This window comes from Phasianus colchicus, chromosome 3, assembly GCF_987193195.1.
Source record: "Phasianus colchicus chromosome 3, bPhaCol1.hap1.1, whole genome shotgun sequence".
Lineage (NCBI taxonomy): Eukaryota > Metazoa > Chordata > Aves > Galliformes > Phasianidae > Phasianus > Phasianus colchicus.
This window is the reverse complement of record NC_143438.1, coordinates 52,871,695-52,888,200: the sequence shown is the minus strand read 5'-3', so window position 1 is coordinate 52,888,200 and position 16,506 is coordinate 52,871,695. Positions and strand designations below refer to the sequence as shown.

At 34.3% G+C, this 16,506-nt stretch overlaps 1 protein-coding gene across 16 annotated transcripts in view; it reads left to right on the top strand.

The window, feature by feature from the left end:
- Positions 1-16,506, top strand: part of CCDC178 (coiled-coil domain containing 178) — a 182,321-nt gene that overhangs the window by 48,079 nt on the left and 117,736 nt on the right. For all 16 annotated transcript variants that reach the window (XM_090137532.1, XM_090137520.1, XM_090137525.1 and 13 more), the window contains 6 exons: positions 2,504-2,599; positions 2,714-2,850; positions 4,896-5,079; positions 9,550-9,612; positions 12,618-12,779; positions 16,153-16,266. In XM_090137532.1, coding sequence (XP_089993658.1) covers positions 2,504-2,599; positions 2,714-2,850; positions 4,896-5,079; positions 9,550-9,612; positions 12,618-12,779; positions 16,153-16,266 — 756 coding nt within the window. The remainder of the gene's footprint in view (positions 1-2,503; positions 2,600-2,713; positions 2,851-4,895; positions 5,080-9,549; positions 9,613-12,617; positions 12,780-16,152; positions 16,267-16,506) is intronic.

Below are 16,506 nucleotides of genomic sequence, written 5' to 3'. Positions count from 1 at the left end.
GTATGTTTAAGAGTTATTATCCTCTGTAAAAGTAAAAATACAGGATTTGATTTAAAAGTAAGAAGTGGTAGAATTGTACAGAATTCTATTGTCCATTCTTGTACTGTGCTATTAATGTTTATCATTATTTATTAAAGTTATCAATCATCTTACATTGCTTTGAGTGATCTACATATTTTTAGTTGTGTGCACATCTGCCTAATACTGGTTATCCTTCTAAGTCGCCTCCATTGAATATTTAGCAGTACAACATGAATGCCCTTTTGATTTTATTTTTTTTAATTATTATTAATTTTTTTTGTCTTGAGGTGACACATGAAGCCCTCTCCTGCAGCATGCAGAGTGATAGCCTGCTTTAGTTGAAATTCCCATATCTTCTCCAATATTTGTCTGATACTATTTTCGGAATCTTGCATTGTTGTACACAACAGTTTAAAGCATGAAGTGGAGATCCTCATGCAGTCTGACTGGGCATTTTCAGTTAATTTACTACTTCATATGTGGAGCCACTAGGAAAAAAAAAAAAGAAAAAAAAGGAGGAAACAAGCCAAAAGGATTGTTTAGGTGCCTAAAACAGGACTTAGATGGCCACAACAGAACTTATCATGTGTACATGTATATATGTGCATATATATATAATATCAGTAGTAATAATAAAAAAAATATTGGAGTCCCTCTCAATGAAGATATTCAAAAGCTGTTTGACATGGTCCTGGGAAACATGTAATGGGTTGGCCAATCCATGTCCAAAAATAGACAGAGTCATATTGGACAGTCTCTAATGGATTACTTTATACCTTTTGTTTGCAGTACTCAACTGTTTATTAAAGTTTTTTTTTTTTCTATTACTGGCACCAGCAATTGCTACTGATAGAATGTTTTCAAATGTAATCGTGTCTTGTACTGCTGTTTAAAAAAGAGGACAGGTTTCATACATAGTGATAGAAAATGAAGAAACAAATAGATGATGTAAAAGAAAAAGTAACAACTGAACAATGTTCATAATGTTCAAGTGCACAAAGTTAATTTGTAAATGTCTTCTAAATCTGTATTTATAATTTGACAACAGACACCTTCATACCTCACATCTCTCTTTGAAAGCCACAGAAATGTCAGACGTGCAAAATGAATAATTTAGGAGATGGGGGTCATTGCAAGCTTTCTTTGTGTGTGTGTGTGTGTGGTTCTTGATGCCTAAGTTGTGTTTTAAGAAAAATGAGAAGAATAACAAAAATGCTTTGTTTTTAAAATTCCCAGAAGAGTTATATTAGAAGGGATTTCAGGACACCATCTAGAATACTTTTCATAATGTGGCAGCATTTCAAGTCATTCTTGTCAAAATGTTTGTTCTAAAAGCATATGAAAAAGAGAAAAACATTTCTGAATCATCCTCTTTAAGTACTATCAATTGAAAAACTGAACACTTCGCTCATAGTTAATTTGTGGGTTATTTTCCCTGTAAATGTAACTAGTTTGTCTTTCCCATACTGCCCTGGAATATTTCTGTCTTGTTTTAAGAATATTATACATATAAAAAAATACTGCTGTGCAGTCTCCTTTTCCTAGATTACTAAAGGTGCTTCTCTTCAGTCGTTCTGATCAGAACGTTTTCTAATTCCTAACCATTCTTTCTCTGTGAAACTCTTTGTTCATTTGTTTATTTATTTATTTATGAGTTGGAATGAATTTTTAAAGGTCACCTACAGCTAGATCAGGTTCCCAGAGTCCCATCCAACCTGAGATTGAGTGTCTGGAATTAGGGTCCCTGAAATGGGCACACTACTTCAACTGTGACCTTGCTACGTCTTTGGCTTTCATTCCTCATGTCCAGGACTATCTAATAGATGTTTTTTAACTAGATATTTACATAATTATTTCCTATTTAACATCAGTGAATCGTTGTGACTGTCTGCCTTGTTTAACTGGTCTTAAGCAGTTGTTTCCTTAAGCAGGTTTGAATTTGTGTTTCATATACCTCCAGTGCATAGCACTTTGTATTTGTTTACCTTTAATTTAGCCTTGTTGGTTATATACCAGCTTGTAGTTTATCCTATTCCAGTAAAACCCATATCTCTGAGGAGATTGTATAGTTAAGCTCTGCCAGGATATCTATGTTGCTTCAGCCTCTTCAGGGTAATGAGAGGGGAATGAAGCAAAGTGTTTTTCAATTTCTGTATGAATCACTGTATTAGCTCGATAGAGATATCGGGATATTAAAGAAAGTCTTAGAACTGAGCAGAATTAAAAGTATTCAGTTCAGTTACACAACATATGTCATGTATGAATTAGCAGACTGTGAGTGTGCTTACAGATACTATGAAGTCTAAGGGTTCACCTTGGATACATAACAATGGGAATGTGTGTATGAATAGCATTGCATGAAATATCTGCAGTTACTGTTTAATAGGCTGCCTTTTAATTATAATTTAAAATAAATTGTTTAATTTTTATGAAGAAATATAGGAGATATCTGTATTATTTAATTACTTACAATATATTTTAGGTGGAAGATTTGAATAATAAAATAACTGCACAAGCTGATGAGAACATAAAAATATCAGATGATTGTTCTGACTTGGTTAAAGCTATGGAAGAATTTGTAAGTTCTTTATTATTTTATATAAGTAAAATGTCTGCATACTTGCCTCTTCTGTGTTGACCTGACTTATTCTGACTTATGCTAAAAGTATCTTAATGTTTTAATGATCCTTAGAAATCCACCAGGGAAATTGATCTACAAAGTAGAAAGCAAAAGCTTCTCAAAATCAATGAAGCACTGGACATTTTGAAACGTGAAAATGAAGGACTCCAAGGAGAAAGTGAAGAGTTTTTGCAAAAACTTGGAAATTGGTAATGTTAGCAATATAAATATTGGAAGCAAGTATTGTTTAATCACTGAAAGTACACCTATAAAACAAAACCTTGCTTTTATTTATTATTTTTTTTTCTGTAATACACCATTTCAATAACATCAGATTGTTTAGGCTGAAATTTATCATTGGTATTTTTTGATCTTCATTTGAAAGAAGCAAAATGAAAATTCTGCCAAAACCAGAATACACAGTTTGACAAAATAAAATTATGAAGTTTCTGAAATTCTCTTTGTTAACATAAGCCTCAGTCCCAAAGGCATTTCAATAAATCTTCTATGGATTTTATTTGTATTTTTTTTTTATGATATTTACAAAGCGGAATCTGAATATTATGTGTCTCTGTTTTTCTTTGAATTCTTGTAAGACATTATGCAGGCATTTTTTGTGGATCCTCAGTTTATTGATTCCAGATAGCTGTACTTTAAAGTGTATTTTGCATAGTGTTCCCAGTGCATTTACAATATAACAGCAAACAAAACAGATTTTCAGTTCTTCATTTACACACCAGTGTCTGTTGGTTTTAGGTATCTTACAAAAAGCCCAACAAAAAGAAAGAGTGCTCTTTGTATGGAATTTTTTTTGAGTAATACAGAAATCTAATACAGTAAATCTTTGATCTTACTGGGATTCTTGGCTAAATAAGATGAGTTTTAACTGAAGACTATAAATATTGTTCTCTTGGGGGTTTTGCCATTACGTGCCACACAAGAGGCAGGATTTTTGGTAAAGCTCAAGACTTTTAAATGTTCTGATCTGCTACTCATCTCTTGCCTTATATTGGCAATATTTGGTATGTCATATCACTACGGTGATACTCTGAGCCTATGATTGTTTCCTGGTTTCAGCTGAGACAGGGCCAATCACATACCTATGTGTTGGTTGTTGCTGAGCAATGAGAGCTGCTGCCGGGTTACACCACAGCAGACTGTAATTACTTTTTTCTCACAGTGAACTGCCAGTTTCTTTAAACTCCTCCACACTTATCTTATGTGGCAGTTGTCAAATAAGAAGTGAAATTGTTCTTGTAGTTCAATCTTTGTTTTCAACATGAAAAAGAAAGCAGTGCAGGGATGAAGTATTTGCCTTTTACATGACCTTATTTTCTCAGTATAGTAATGGAAAGAAGTAAGTAGTTTTTATCTTAGTGACATTAGACTAGGTAAATACCTATGTGTCCCAGCTACAAGGAAGGCTAATGGCATCCTGGGCTATGTTGGGAGGAGCATTACCAGTAGGTCAAGAGAAGCGATCCTTGCATTCTACTTATCCATGGTAAGGCCACATCCAGAGTGCTGGATGTGTTCTGAGGCCCTCAGAGATGTGAATGTATTGGGGAGAGTCCAACACAGGGCCATGAATATAACAAAGGGCCTGGAGACCCTCTCCTGTGAGGAGAGGTTGAGAGCTGGGGCTGTTCAGCATGGAGAAGTCTTGGGGTGACCATATTAACGTTTGTAAATACATGATGGGAAGTTTAAAGAGCTTGTAGCCAGGTTCTTTTTAGTGGTCCCCAGTGCCAGGGCAAGAGGCAGTGGGCACGAACTTGAACAGAGGAGGTTCAAGATCTCCTCAGAGCACCAGGAGCACTTCTGTGCTGTGCAGGTGATGGAGCACTGGCACAGGCTGCCCAGAGGCTGTGTGTGGGCTCTGCTCCTCGGAGACCTTCAGCAGCTGCTTGGACTTGGGCCTGGGCCCCTGCTCTGGTGTCCCTGATTGAGGGGGGAGAACCCTGCCAGCCTCAGCCGTTTTGGGATGCTCTGATTCTACGATAAAGGTTAACAACAGGAATGTATAGGTAAAAAACTGCATGTAATTGTTTGATATGAAGGAACTATCAGGGCTTACAGTCATGAATGAAGTAAGTTTAAAGTTTTAGGGAAGAGCTTGGTATATTCAGCATCAGATAAATGGATGATGAAATACTGCCTTTACTTTTGATTTTCAAATATTTTAGCTTCACTTATTTAATATCGAGTTTTCCTTTTAGTAAGCAGACTTTATAAAATAATTTTATTTTAACAGTTCAAGAACAAAGGAGGCACATCAGTCAGAAGTCAAAACTCTCAGCAAAAGCATAGAGGAGTCTGAAGAGCAAATAAAACGACTAAATGAACTGCTTTGTAAAGCTGAATTATCTTACAATGAAAAAAAAGCAAAGTATGAAGAAATCCAAGAAGAAATAACTGCAGAAAAGATCTCTAACAAGGTTGTAGTTTTTTATTTGATTTTAATGTGGAAGAAAAATAAAACACTTCTGCTGCAGAGAATTACTAGGCAAGCAACAAAACAATAAGCAAGTAATAATCTAGGATTTCTATGTTTTACCATGTAGTTTAAAACACTTGAAAATCTGAAAAATAACAGTAGGGAGAAAATAAATTGCTTATTAAATGATCACAGGTAATAATTAAAGTTTACAAATATTAAAGCATACTAAAATTCTGCTATTTATAGGTGATTCAACAGCAATAGTAACAAATAACCTCATTGTTATGTAACTGATTAGAAGAATTTGCCAATCAATATATTTTTATTTGATAGCAAATGTAGACATTGTGCATGAGATACTGCATTAGAGTAATTATTTAATTATCATTAGAAGGTAATTAGTTATCTAGAATTGAAATCTAAATTCATTCTTATATATAGGTCTTGCCATGACTGTGTTTGAAGATTTCTGTGGTTTTCTTGCTTGACATAATTCTTAATAAATAACACTGTACATATGCATTCAGAAATATGTAAAGGAAATAAAAAGAGGAATTTTCAGGGCTGTTTTTATACCAGGGAGATATAAATGGTGTTTTGTATATTTTTCATTAGTGTTCTTCTACTGTATATGAGGTATAGATTACCTGTAAGGAGGGACTTCAACATTTTATTTTTTGTAACAATTTCAAGATTTTCTTACTTTTAATCAGTAACATTAAGAACATTCATAGTATTTTCTAGACTAGTATGCATTGAAATGTTAGGCACTTCACATTTTTCCTAAGTAAGGAAATCCAAGTCCTGGACTCTGCCTGCAAAACAGAAAAGAGGAATTGTTGGATGTGATTTAAAATAAAACCAGTTGAAAGGCTTTTAGAGCCAAAGGGAAAAACTGTAAAACATGGGCTAGAGAACTTCAGAGTTTTTCATTATGCCAGGTTGTCTTCTCTTGCATCAAATTTATATTACTGGCAATATCTGAATTTGCACCAAGTAGGTTTGCCCTATAAATTGTTTTTTTGGTATATTATGCTGTTCTATGGCTATATGTTTTAATGCTAAATTTGTTCTGTCTTGTTTGTATATAAATTTGCCAAGCACCATTTTCTCTGCATTCTTGGTGGTGTGTGCTAAAACGTATACATGAATGGATGTTCAACTGCATGAGCAGGAAGTCTTTTATGGTGCTTTTTTTGCTTTTTACTGGAAACTTGATGGGTGCTAAAAATTAGTCTAAGAAATCAGGATTTTAGAAGAGTTTTAGGAAAAAGTCCCTGTTTACTTGCTTAATTTATATTTTTACCTGAATTATTCAAATGTAATTTAGAATTGATGTTTATTTCTCTGTGAAAATTTTAGTTATATTTTGAATTTTTAACATCCATGACATTCTGTGATAACTTCTTTATGTATTGTGTGAAGAATGAGAGCTATTGTTTGATTTCTACCTAGAATATACTATATTCATATAATGCCCTACTCCTTCTTTTCAAATATGGAATGGATTCCAGATTTGCTTTCTACATGTCCCACGTTACTTTGCAAACTTTTATGTTCTTTTTCAGGCTGAAGACTTCTGATCTATTAACTTATTTCATGAATGAGAACTGTCCCATATCTGTCATCATTCTGTTTGCTCAGTACTTTTTCCGTTATTCTATTCCATTTTCTACTATTACAGGGGAAAAGGAAGCAGGAGTAGAACTGCAGAGAATATTCAATATTTAGACGCACGGTGGGATTATGCAGTGATATAAGGAGGACCTCTATTTTGTTCTCTTTTCCTTTCTTAATAGTTCTTAACATTACATTTATTCATTTAAATGCAATTAAGCTTTTTATTCAGTTTCAGGGAACTGCCTGTTTTATCTTTGTGATCTTGTTCCTGCTTTATTATTAACAAGCTCAGAGCCTAGTCTTCTACCAATACTTGGTCCTATTGTCCAAGCATACATTTACCTTCATTGGATTTTGTGTACTGTAAATAAGTAATCCAGATGTTGTTAAAATCAGTGCTTCTGGTCATCTATTAGTCTTACATTGTCTTTAGCAGCCATCCTATTCAGATGTATTTGGAAAAGGATTTGTTACTAGTTCTTATGTACCTTGCATGTTTAATCTAAAAACTCTTATTCAACTTCCCTGATGGTGCTTTTTGATTTAAATCCACAAAGTTCAGGATCTTTTCTGTTTTGCTTCTTTTAGACATCATTTCAAATGTCGGAGGATACAGTCTGGCTGCTAACAGCTTCCCTTCTGTTTAGCGGTGTTGATTTTTCTATCTGATGTTTCCAAAACATCCATCAAAACCTGATTTGCATGTGCTTTGAGCCTCTAGTACGGTATATATCAATAGTCTCTGTCTAGCTTGCAATATTTTACTTTTTCAACTATCCTTCATAACGTTTCTAATATACTAATAATAAAAAAAATCCATTTTTGAATTTTGACTACAGCGTTACTTTTTGGATTTTGTTGCTTCTTAATCTCCCTAGTCAAGTCATAGATAGTGTTAGTATCCTGGGCATGCAGCCAGTCAGAAATGTATCTCATTTATGGTTATGCATTTGCGGTTAGAGACAGAATTTCATTTTGTTTGTGTTCTAGTTTCTTTCTTGGCAGAACTTCTACATTAAGCCATTGTTAGTGTCCCATCTCCAGTGATTGCCTTCCAGCATCTCTTAAGTTGATTCAGTACCCTTGTTGCTAAGTATCTCCATTTCCAGCAGTGTCAGAGTTATCATTCTGTTATCAGCTTTAATGATTATGATTAATCTATGGTTAATTTCAGCTACCATAATAGCTAAAGTAGTGTGGTTATATTTTCAAAGCTTAAGCACATGAAGGCACATACAAAGATGGCCAGTTGCAAGAGCTAATTACAAGGTAAAAGTTGCTAGTTCAGTGAGAACAGAATGCGAAGAAGCTAAGATACCTCTCTGTCTAAGCAATAGTTGAATAGTGCTGAATTTTAAATATGTCCTTATAAATGATGGTGCAATTTTAAGTTGATTGTCTGGTCTCTGCTGATATTTTGTTAGAGCAATTACCCCTTGGTTTGTCTGACAAAGCATCTGTCTGTAACCACCAGTTAAACTGTCTCTGTGGGCTACTGAGCAGAATGAAAAATATATTCACACAATCACCAGGTGTTATCATCAGTCATTCTAAATGATGTTGCATTTTGGAGAGCAGTCCAGAAGCTACGTACAGTTCGTCTAAGGCTCAGTAGATTTAGATTCAGATAGGTTTATGGATGTCGTGGGGGGGTATGAAGGCCCATGGGCACTGATTTTTGTTCAGAGTTTTCCTTGGAGGAAATGTATGAACTTTCACCTGGAAATAGAAGTCTCACAGAATCACAGAATAGCCCGGGTTGGAAGGGACCTCAAGATCATGAAGCTCCAACCCCCCCTCCATGGGCAGGGCCACCAACCGTCACATTTAATACCAGACCAGGCTGCCCAGGGCCCCATCCAACCCGGTCTTGAACACCTCCAGGGACGGGGCATCCACAACCTCTCTGGGCAAAAGATGATGTCTTCTACTCATTGATTACAGGATTTGCTCAAAATGTGCTTTCTACACGAACGCTGGTCTGCCTGTCTCCTTTTCTCATGAAGTTTCTAATAATGTTTGGGATTGGGGGCTTGAGAATAATTGGATATGTTTTCTCACCTTCTTCTGTATTTCCATATGTATGTAACATCTGAGAGACTCTTATGACCTGCTCATGCAAGAACCTCCCTAAGTGCTGATGGCCTGTGCTTCCAGAATGCAGATACAGATGTGAATTAAACATCTTGAAGAAATAAATTTCAACAATAGGAGGGATTGAGTCTGTTTTTTACTTTATTGTTGGCCATGTTATGCCTAGTTTTGCCTGAATAATGTCCTTAAATTCACTTAAAAGAAAACAGAAAAGCCTAATTAGGATTCGGCTTACACTGTGATCAGGTATATTTTTAGTTATGATGGTCTGCTAATGTGACATACATTAAACTAGAGGTTTTCAGTGTGCAGACTAGAATAAGTTATTTAAGTGTCATCCTAGAAGTGATGTGAGTAGAACACTCATATAAGAAAAGGTTGAAACATGTTCAGATTTTTTCTAGAAATTATGAAAAAAGTCCCATCATAGGTTGACAGAAGGTATTGAGATTTTTAAAAATTTCAACATTTGATGTTCTCTATCATTTTAGGTGAGCCATCTCAGCTTCTTCATGTTAAGCTTTAAAAAAAGAAAAAAAAAAAAAAGTTAATGGTATATTTATTCCTTTTCTTGTAGTCTATATTTATTTAACTACTGTGCATGAGTAAGCAAGTTATAATTTCATCTTTTGTATAGTTTTATGATAATCGAGGGAAAATTTAAAAGTTATGCTCGTCCTTAATGTGATGTCATTGCCGTTGTCTATTCATTTATTTTCTTATGTGTTGCATATGACTTTTTTTTTCCCCAAAGAATTTGGAGTGGAATCTTATAAAAGAAATTCAAGACGCAAAAAAAATTTGCAAAGTGATTCAGGTAAATATGACATTAACCCATTTACTTGAAAGCTAAGTTTTCCTTCCGTGTTCTTTTTAGTTCCTACCATAAATTAGCTTTGAATAGATTGTAGCCAATTTATATAGAAAGGTAATGGGTTTTGCTAAGTAACTGAGTTTGTTGTTTTTTATATCCAACTAGGAAAATGCAAATACTCATGAAAACTTGGACCATATTAGTTGTATCCAAGATGTTTGCAATAACTTCCAGTTTGCTAGAAAAGAACACAACAGCTTTCAATAATAATTCATATGTGCAGAGACAGTATCATCTGAATTTGTATTTTTCTTACTTCAGTTTCTGTAGAAAGTACAATCAGACTCTTACTGTACTTGATACTGATACATGTATATATAAAATGAGCCATTTTAACACCATTTGATTTTCCCCTGGTGTGAACTACTTAATTCACACAAGATGAGCTGCTGTTACTTTTTTGATTGTCAAATGTAAGCCTTTTTGTCTGGTCTTCACTGCTGCATTTCGACAATCCTCAGGCAAGCATTGATACTACTTCAAATTTTCTTACTGAAATTCCAAGTAGGGCATTACCATCCATTTCCATCCTTTGGGAAATCAGTTCCCTCAGGTCCCTCCCTTGAGAGCACGTGTAACACTCGTATTACAGGTGTTGTAGTAACTGTAAGTTCTTAATGCTTCAAGCGAGACACGGAGTGGAAGCTCCAGGACTGTTTTCTGAAGAAATCCTCAATTTCTCCATTTAGTGTCACCAGTAAGAGACAGGGAGGGGCCTTATGTTGGAGTTATCAGAACCAGGCTCTAGCTTCCATCTGATCAATGATAGTCTGAGCAGCAGCTTTTCAGAGAAGAAGATAACAGAAATTAAGAGACTACCAGCTAGTCTTCTAACATCAGAAACCCTCTCTGGCTTCTTTTGTGGTTGTATCAAATAGGAAAGAGGTAATCTGAGAGGTCTCAAAGGCTGCTCTTGGATTTACTGTGCTGACCATAAGGCCTTCTGAGATCTTTTTTTTTTTTTTTTTTTTAGAAATCTGATCCTTTTTATTTGCTTGTGGATATTCAATCCCCATCTTTCTTCCATTATAAAGCTTGTTCTCTTCCATTCGGTGACCTTGAACTTGCAAGAAATTTACAGTAGAACCTAGTATATACATTTCACATTTCTAGAAAGAAAACCTTCAGGAGGGATCTTGCAATTCTTTTCATCCCTGACATAAGAAGGAAGTGTTGAATATTCCTCTTCTAAGCCTCTAGGTTTCTCAAGGTTGTCACCATCCTGTGTGTTTGTGGTTAATGCCCAGCTTCCCTCTAATTCTTAGACTTTGCTTCAGAGAAGGCTGAAGGGAATGCTTTTTGTCCCAACTGCTGCAGCATAACAGGTTTTGTTTGCTGCTTCTGAACATCTTCACTTTCTTTGGATTCATTGCTGATAATTTTTTTTTATTTGTTGGAACTAAAAATTGCCACCTTCTCTCTTGGTTCTTGCAAAAATCCCTCAGTAGTGATTCTAGCCTACTTCTTTCCTTCTACAGACAGGAACAGAAGAACAGTTCCCTAATGGGATATAAATTTGCTGCTCAGAACTTTTTTCATCATAGTTCATGTGTTTTCACAACAGAGGTTCATCTTTATAAGTATCTCATACTTGTGAGTTCATCTTTATAAGTATCTTATACTTCTTGTAATGTTTATTTTCGACTACAACTTCTTTTACTATTTTTTTTTTCCAAAACCTAATAGGACAAAACGTAACGATGATAGCAAAGGCTACTGAAAGAGCAAAACCTATTATTAACAACTGACTATAAAAGTGCATAGCAGTTTAGAGGAGAGTCTTTTCTAAGGTAGCTAAAGGGAATTTCCTAATGCCATCTGAGTACAACCACCATCAATCCAGAATTACTTATGCTTATCTCGGAAGCTTTTCTATTCTGCTTACCAATCATTTTGTCACCTGAAACTTAATCCATAATCTTCACCTAGCATTGTGAATTTGAAAGTTCTGTTGCATTAACTACTAGAAGCACTTCAAGTAAAGGTGAATATGTTCGTAGACTATTAAAGGAGTTATTAAAGGATTAAAAGGATTTATTTTCCACGTGAAACTAAAAGAATAAGTTGTGTGTATGGTCATTCCTTTCCTTCTTTCCAGTAATCTTCCTGGAACTCTGGTTCTAAAAGTGGAAATCAAAATGATGGCAGTTGAATTCCACTTCATATATACATACATATATAGATATTGGTTCTAGACATGTAAGTTCTAGACAAATAAATAACAGAGTTTACGTGATGGTGAATTTGGTGTAGTAGAAATTGCAAGTGTATGTAAAACCTCTCTACACTTTATAAACAATGTATCTGCTAGTACATAGTATTTCTCTCTCTTTCTGCATTTCTTTTTGATGAGAGAAAGACGGAGTGGATGTAAGCTGGCTGTTAAGCTGGTTGTTGTATTTCCCAGCCTTGAAATGTGTTTATTTAATTTTGCAGTTTTTTTTTTTCCTTTCTATTCTATATTCTTTCTCTCTTTTCTTTTTCTGTTTTTTTTTTTGTTGTTGTTGTTTTTTGTTTTTTTTTCCCCTGAGAACTTTCCTATGATGATAGCATTTTCCAGCAGAAAAGACTTCCTTTTTTAACATCATTAATACTTGGAATTTTAATTCCTCTTTTTGGAATTCTGTTCTTCTATTTGCTTAAGTATTACTGTAAACTAATTGTCTGCTTCAGTATAATACTTGTATTTTATACTGTTTGTTGCTGATTCCTCTTCTGTGTTTGTTTGCCTGTTGTACTGGCTATTCAGCCTTTATTATTCACATGCTGATTTAATGGCCAAGTTTCCTTCATTCTGAAGAGAACTTGAATTACACAGAATTTTGTGGTCTATTCAAGGTATTCACTTAAGGATATAATTTTTTTTTTCAGATTTGAATTTTTCATGTTTAACTTATGCTTCTGATTTCAATACTGAAAAGTATTTCTCTGTATATTTCAATAAACAGACCAGGACTAAAAACATATATGATGAGCTAGAGGAAAAGCAAAGAGAGAAGCTAAAGAAAAGAGAAGAAGATATGAAGAGAATAGAAGAGCTAGAGAGACACATAGCTCATCTAAAAGCAAATTTGAAAAGAAATGAAGCTCTATTTAATGAAAACCATAAGGTAAAAGTGGTAGATTCTGAGCCATTACCTGACATATTTTCTAATTGTTATTACAAAAAAAAAAAAAAAAAAAAAATAAAAAAAATTAAAAAGATGTAACAGAAGAGTTCGGAAGAGATTGATTGTTAAGGTGTGTGATTGAGCTGTGATACAACAAAACATACAGCCTGATCTCAGCCTTGGAGTCCTGTCCTTTCTTGTCTTCTGTATTGGAAAAATTGTTATTCTCTTTTAAGTTTTGTGATTCCCTTTCTTACAAAAGGGCAGACTGTTTAGTAGTTGCTTATTTCCTTTGTATCTCTTTGTTAAGTTATAAGTTGAAAAGAGCAACCATGGCAGGCTGGGAATCCTTTTCCATTCTCTGCTTTGTGAGTGATATTGATTTTTTTCCTTTTTCTCATGAAATGTCTGTTTTATATAAGAAAAAGACACAGAAAATCTTAGTCTTAAAAACAAATCCTCAGCATACTGGAATTGACTTTGGATAAAGTACACCTTTCTCTTTCAAGCTGTGCATTCATTTTGCTTCTGGTAAAACATTTGTACTGTCATAGTCTGACATGTTTTGAAAGAAAGGCTAAAGAGATGTTTTCCTCCAGTGGTCCAGTAATGACCTAGTACGATAGTATTGCCCACATGTGCTGGATGTATTAATGATGCTAACTCTTCCTAAGAGGAAAATGTTGGGAAAATTTTCAGGAAGTAACCTTTCTTCCAGAACAGTTCAAAAGAATAACAGGAATGACAACTGAAATTGTATGGCTGTGAAGCACTTTTGTTACTACACTTTCCTCTTTTAGATCTGGCAATCTTTTAGGTCTTTAAAACTTTCCTTATAAGGAGTGTTGCAACAATGGTGATAGAGAACAGAATGTACATTAAGCAATGTTATCTAAATAAATTACTGTTTGAAGCCAGGATATTACAGTGATGGATGGTTTTGAAAAATAGTAGGTGGATCAGTTTACTCAGTCTTTAAAACTGGAGGCCTTAGGTGGACAATCATTTCCTTAAGTAATGATGATAGTCCCCTTGTGACCAATGTCTGTGGGAAACAGGTGTTATTTTTATGAAAAGACATGGAAATAGTCAAAATATGAACACTAGTTTGATGTAAGATGTAATGGCACTTCAGTGACTATTATGTATACGTATATATGTACATTTAAGAAAAACACTAAATGAAACCAATACTATCTTCACAGAGCTGCTAGGATGTAATTTATTTGAAGATTTTTTATATTTTTTTTTCTCATAAAAACATTTCCATAACATTGCATTATTCTTTTTGTACATCCTTTTCTTGATTAGGTTCTTATTCCTTTTCTTATTTTGGGGAATGGTTCTGACAACTAGAAACATTGGAAATATTTCATTTGTTTTCTGTTTTCTGTCACATGTGCAGTTTAGCATTCACAACGATCATTGTGCAAATCAAAAACACAAATTGTGTGCTGTCCTGTTGTCATTATGCTTAAATTAAGCTTTGCCTTACAAAGCCTTTGCTCTGTATGCTACCATGAAGTCATAGGACCATTGAATAGTTTGGTTGGGAAAGGACCTTAAAGATCATCTTGTTCTAGCCCCTCTGCTGTGGGCAGTGACACCTTCCACTAGGCCAGTGCTTCCTAGAATGCTCATTAAAGCAAGCAGTTTTTCAGCGTAGGGAAAATTACCTGAAATTTCCCTCCACACCCCCCCCCATGTGCACTCCTTGATTGTTGGTTTTTTTTTTTCTGTCAAAGGAAATGTGTTCTATATACCTGATCTGAAAATAATCAGTGTAAAGGAAGGGCTTATCTCTCAAGTGTCCGAAAGAGGAGAAAAATTTCACTTATCCATTGTTCCTGTTAAGAAAAAGCAAAATACCTTCATTTTTGTTTCAAAATCAACACCCAACAGAACTATTGCTTTTCCATAATCCCCATACATCTTACAGTTCATGCTTTCAATCAAGTATGGACAACATCTTTCAAGCCTTTTTAGTTTAGATACATGTTTTTTTTTTAATTTTTGGTCAAAGCCCAGACACAGGAGTTTCTGTTGCCTCATCCATAAGTTCTTACAGAATCATTCTGCAGGTTTATGGTTCAGTTATCTGACTACTAGTAAGTAGTTTGCCACAGGAGATCATCATATCCATTTTTTATTGTTACTCTACGTGAATTGTCCTTTATATATATAACATGCATATAGCAATACTTCAACACTTTGGGGAGAACACTGGAGAATGTAGAATAGTTTGAGTTTAGATAATGAATTATTTGATAGTTTATTTTTGATTCAGTTTTAATATGTCAAATTGGAAAAAAAAAAAAGCCCTTCTCTAATAGCTAATAGTATTTTCAAAACAGTGTAATAAAGGCAGTGACTAATGATGTTAGCCCTTCCCTAGCTAAAACTAAGTAGAAACAATGTGACAAAGATCACATCATTAGTTTCCTGGAAACCTGGGGAGGTGTGGCATAAGTTATGTATCATTGTCCATAGCTGTGTATTTGCTTCTGTAATAGAAGCCTGTAAGCAGAGTTTGCCAGAGCAGATTTATATGTGAATGATGTGTGAGATACTGGTAATGCCAAACAAGAACTTTCTCATTGATTAAAGATTTAAAATGTTTCAGGATGGAAATATTAATACTTATCTTAATGTTTATTGTTATATAAGATGAAATTTGGAATTTTGAATAGCATAGCACAGTTGTTATGCAATTATTTAAGTAGATTTTGTGATGTAATTTTTTTAATTACATGCATTAGTAATAGTTTATATCATTTAGTATCTGTTGCTCACACTAATGATGCAAATGAAATCAATATAATTGAGAAGAACTGTTTTGTTTGAGGTGCTAATTAATAACAGACTGGATGAATGAAAAATAGAAAAATGAATTATCCAAATATTGCATTTTCCATCTTCTTCCTCTTCTTAGTTCTCTTTAGCTGTATTTTATCACGAGTTAGTGATACAAGAAATAGTAAACATTTCACCTTTATATTCCTTCCATGGAAGCTATTCCAAATACGCATTTTGGTTAGATAACTTTATTTGTAGCTTTCTTGGCAGAAGGAATGTAAAGAAGCCTGGGGAGAAGAGTGAGCAGTGATATTTTGTTGTGTGATGATAAACACTGTTTGAAGCACCAAAGATGTTTTCTCTTTTATATGTGCATTTTTTCCTTCAAAGCGTAGAGTACACAACATGTGGATGAGCATGCTGTGTTGATAGAAAAAAAAGTATGTAGGGGTAAACAAAAGTAAACTTAAGAATAGTAACTTAAGTAGTTTACAGCTAAAATATTATCTGATTTCTCTGGAAGATAAGACAATAAGTTTTGAATAATAACACATCTCTTTGTGGATATTCCCTCCAGAAACTCTCCTATTTGAATCAGAGAACACAAGAGCTAGATAAAAAGCAGAAGCAAACAGAACAACAACTGAAGCAAAAAAGAAATATTCTGCAACAACAGTTAAATGCTACACAGGTGAATAATTTAATGTTTCCGTGGCATTTTTGAAGTACATTTTATCTCAAAACTTAAACTGTCTTTTCTACACAGTTGCTTTGAAACTATGTACATGTATATAGCATATGCTTTTTTTTTTTTTTTTTCTTTTTTTCGTGTAGTTGCACTAAGGTGTGAGGTCCATAGCCTTTAAACAGAGTAAAGTGCAAAGCAGAATAGATATCAGGGTCAATGAGAAGTCCTTTGCTTTCTTCATTT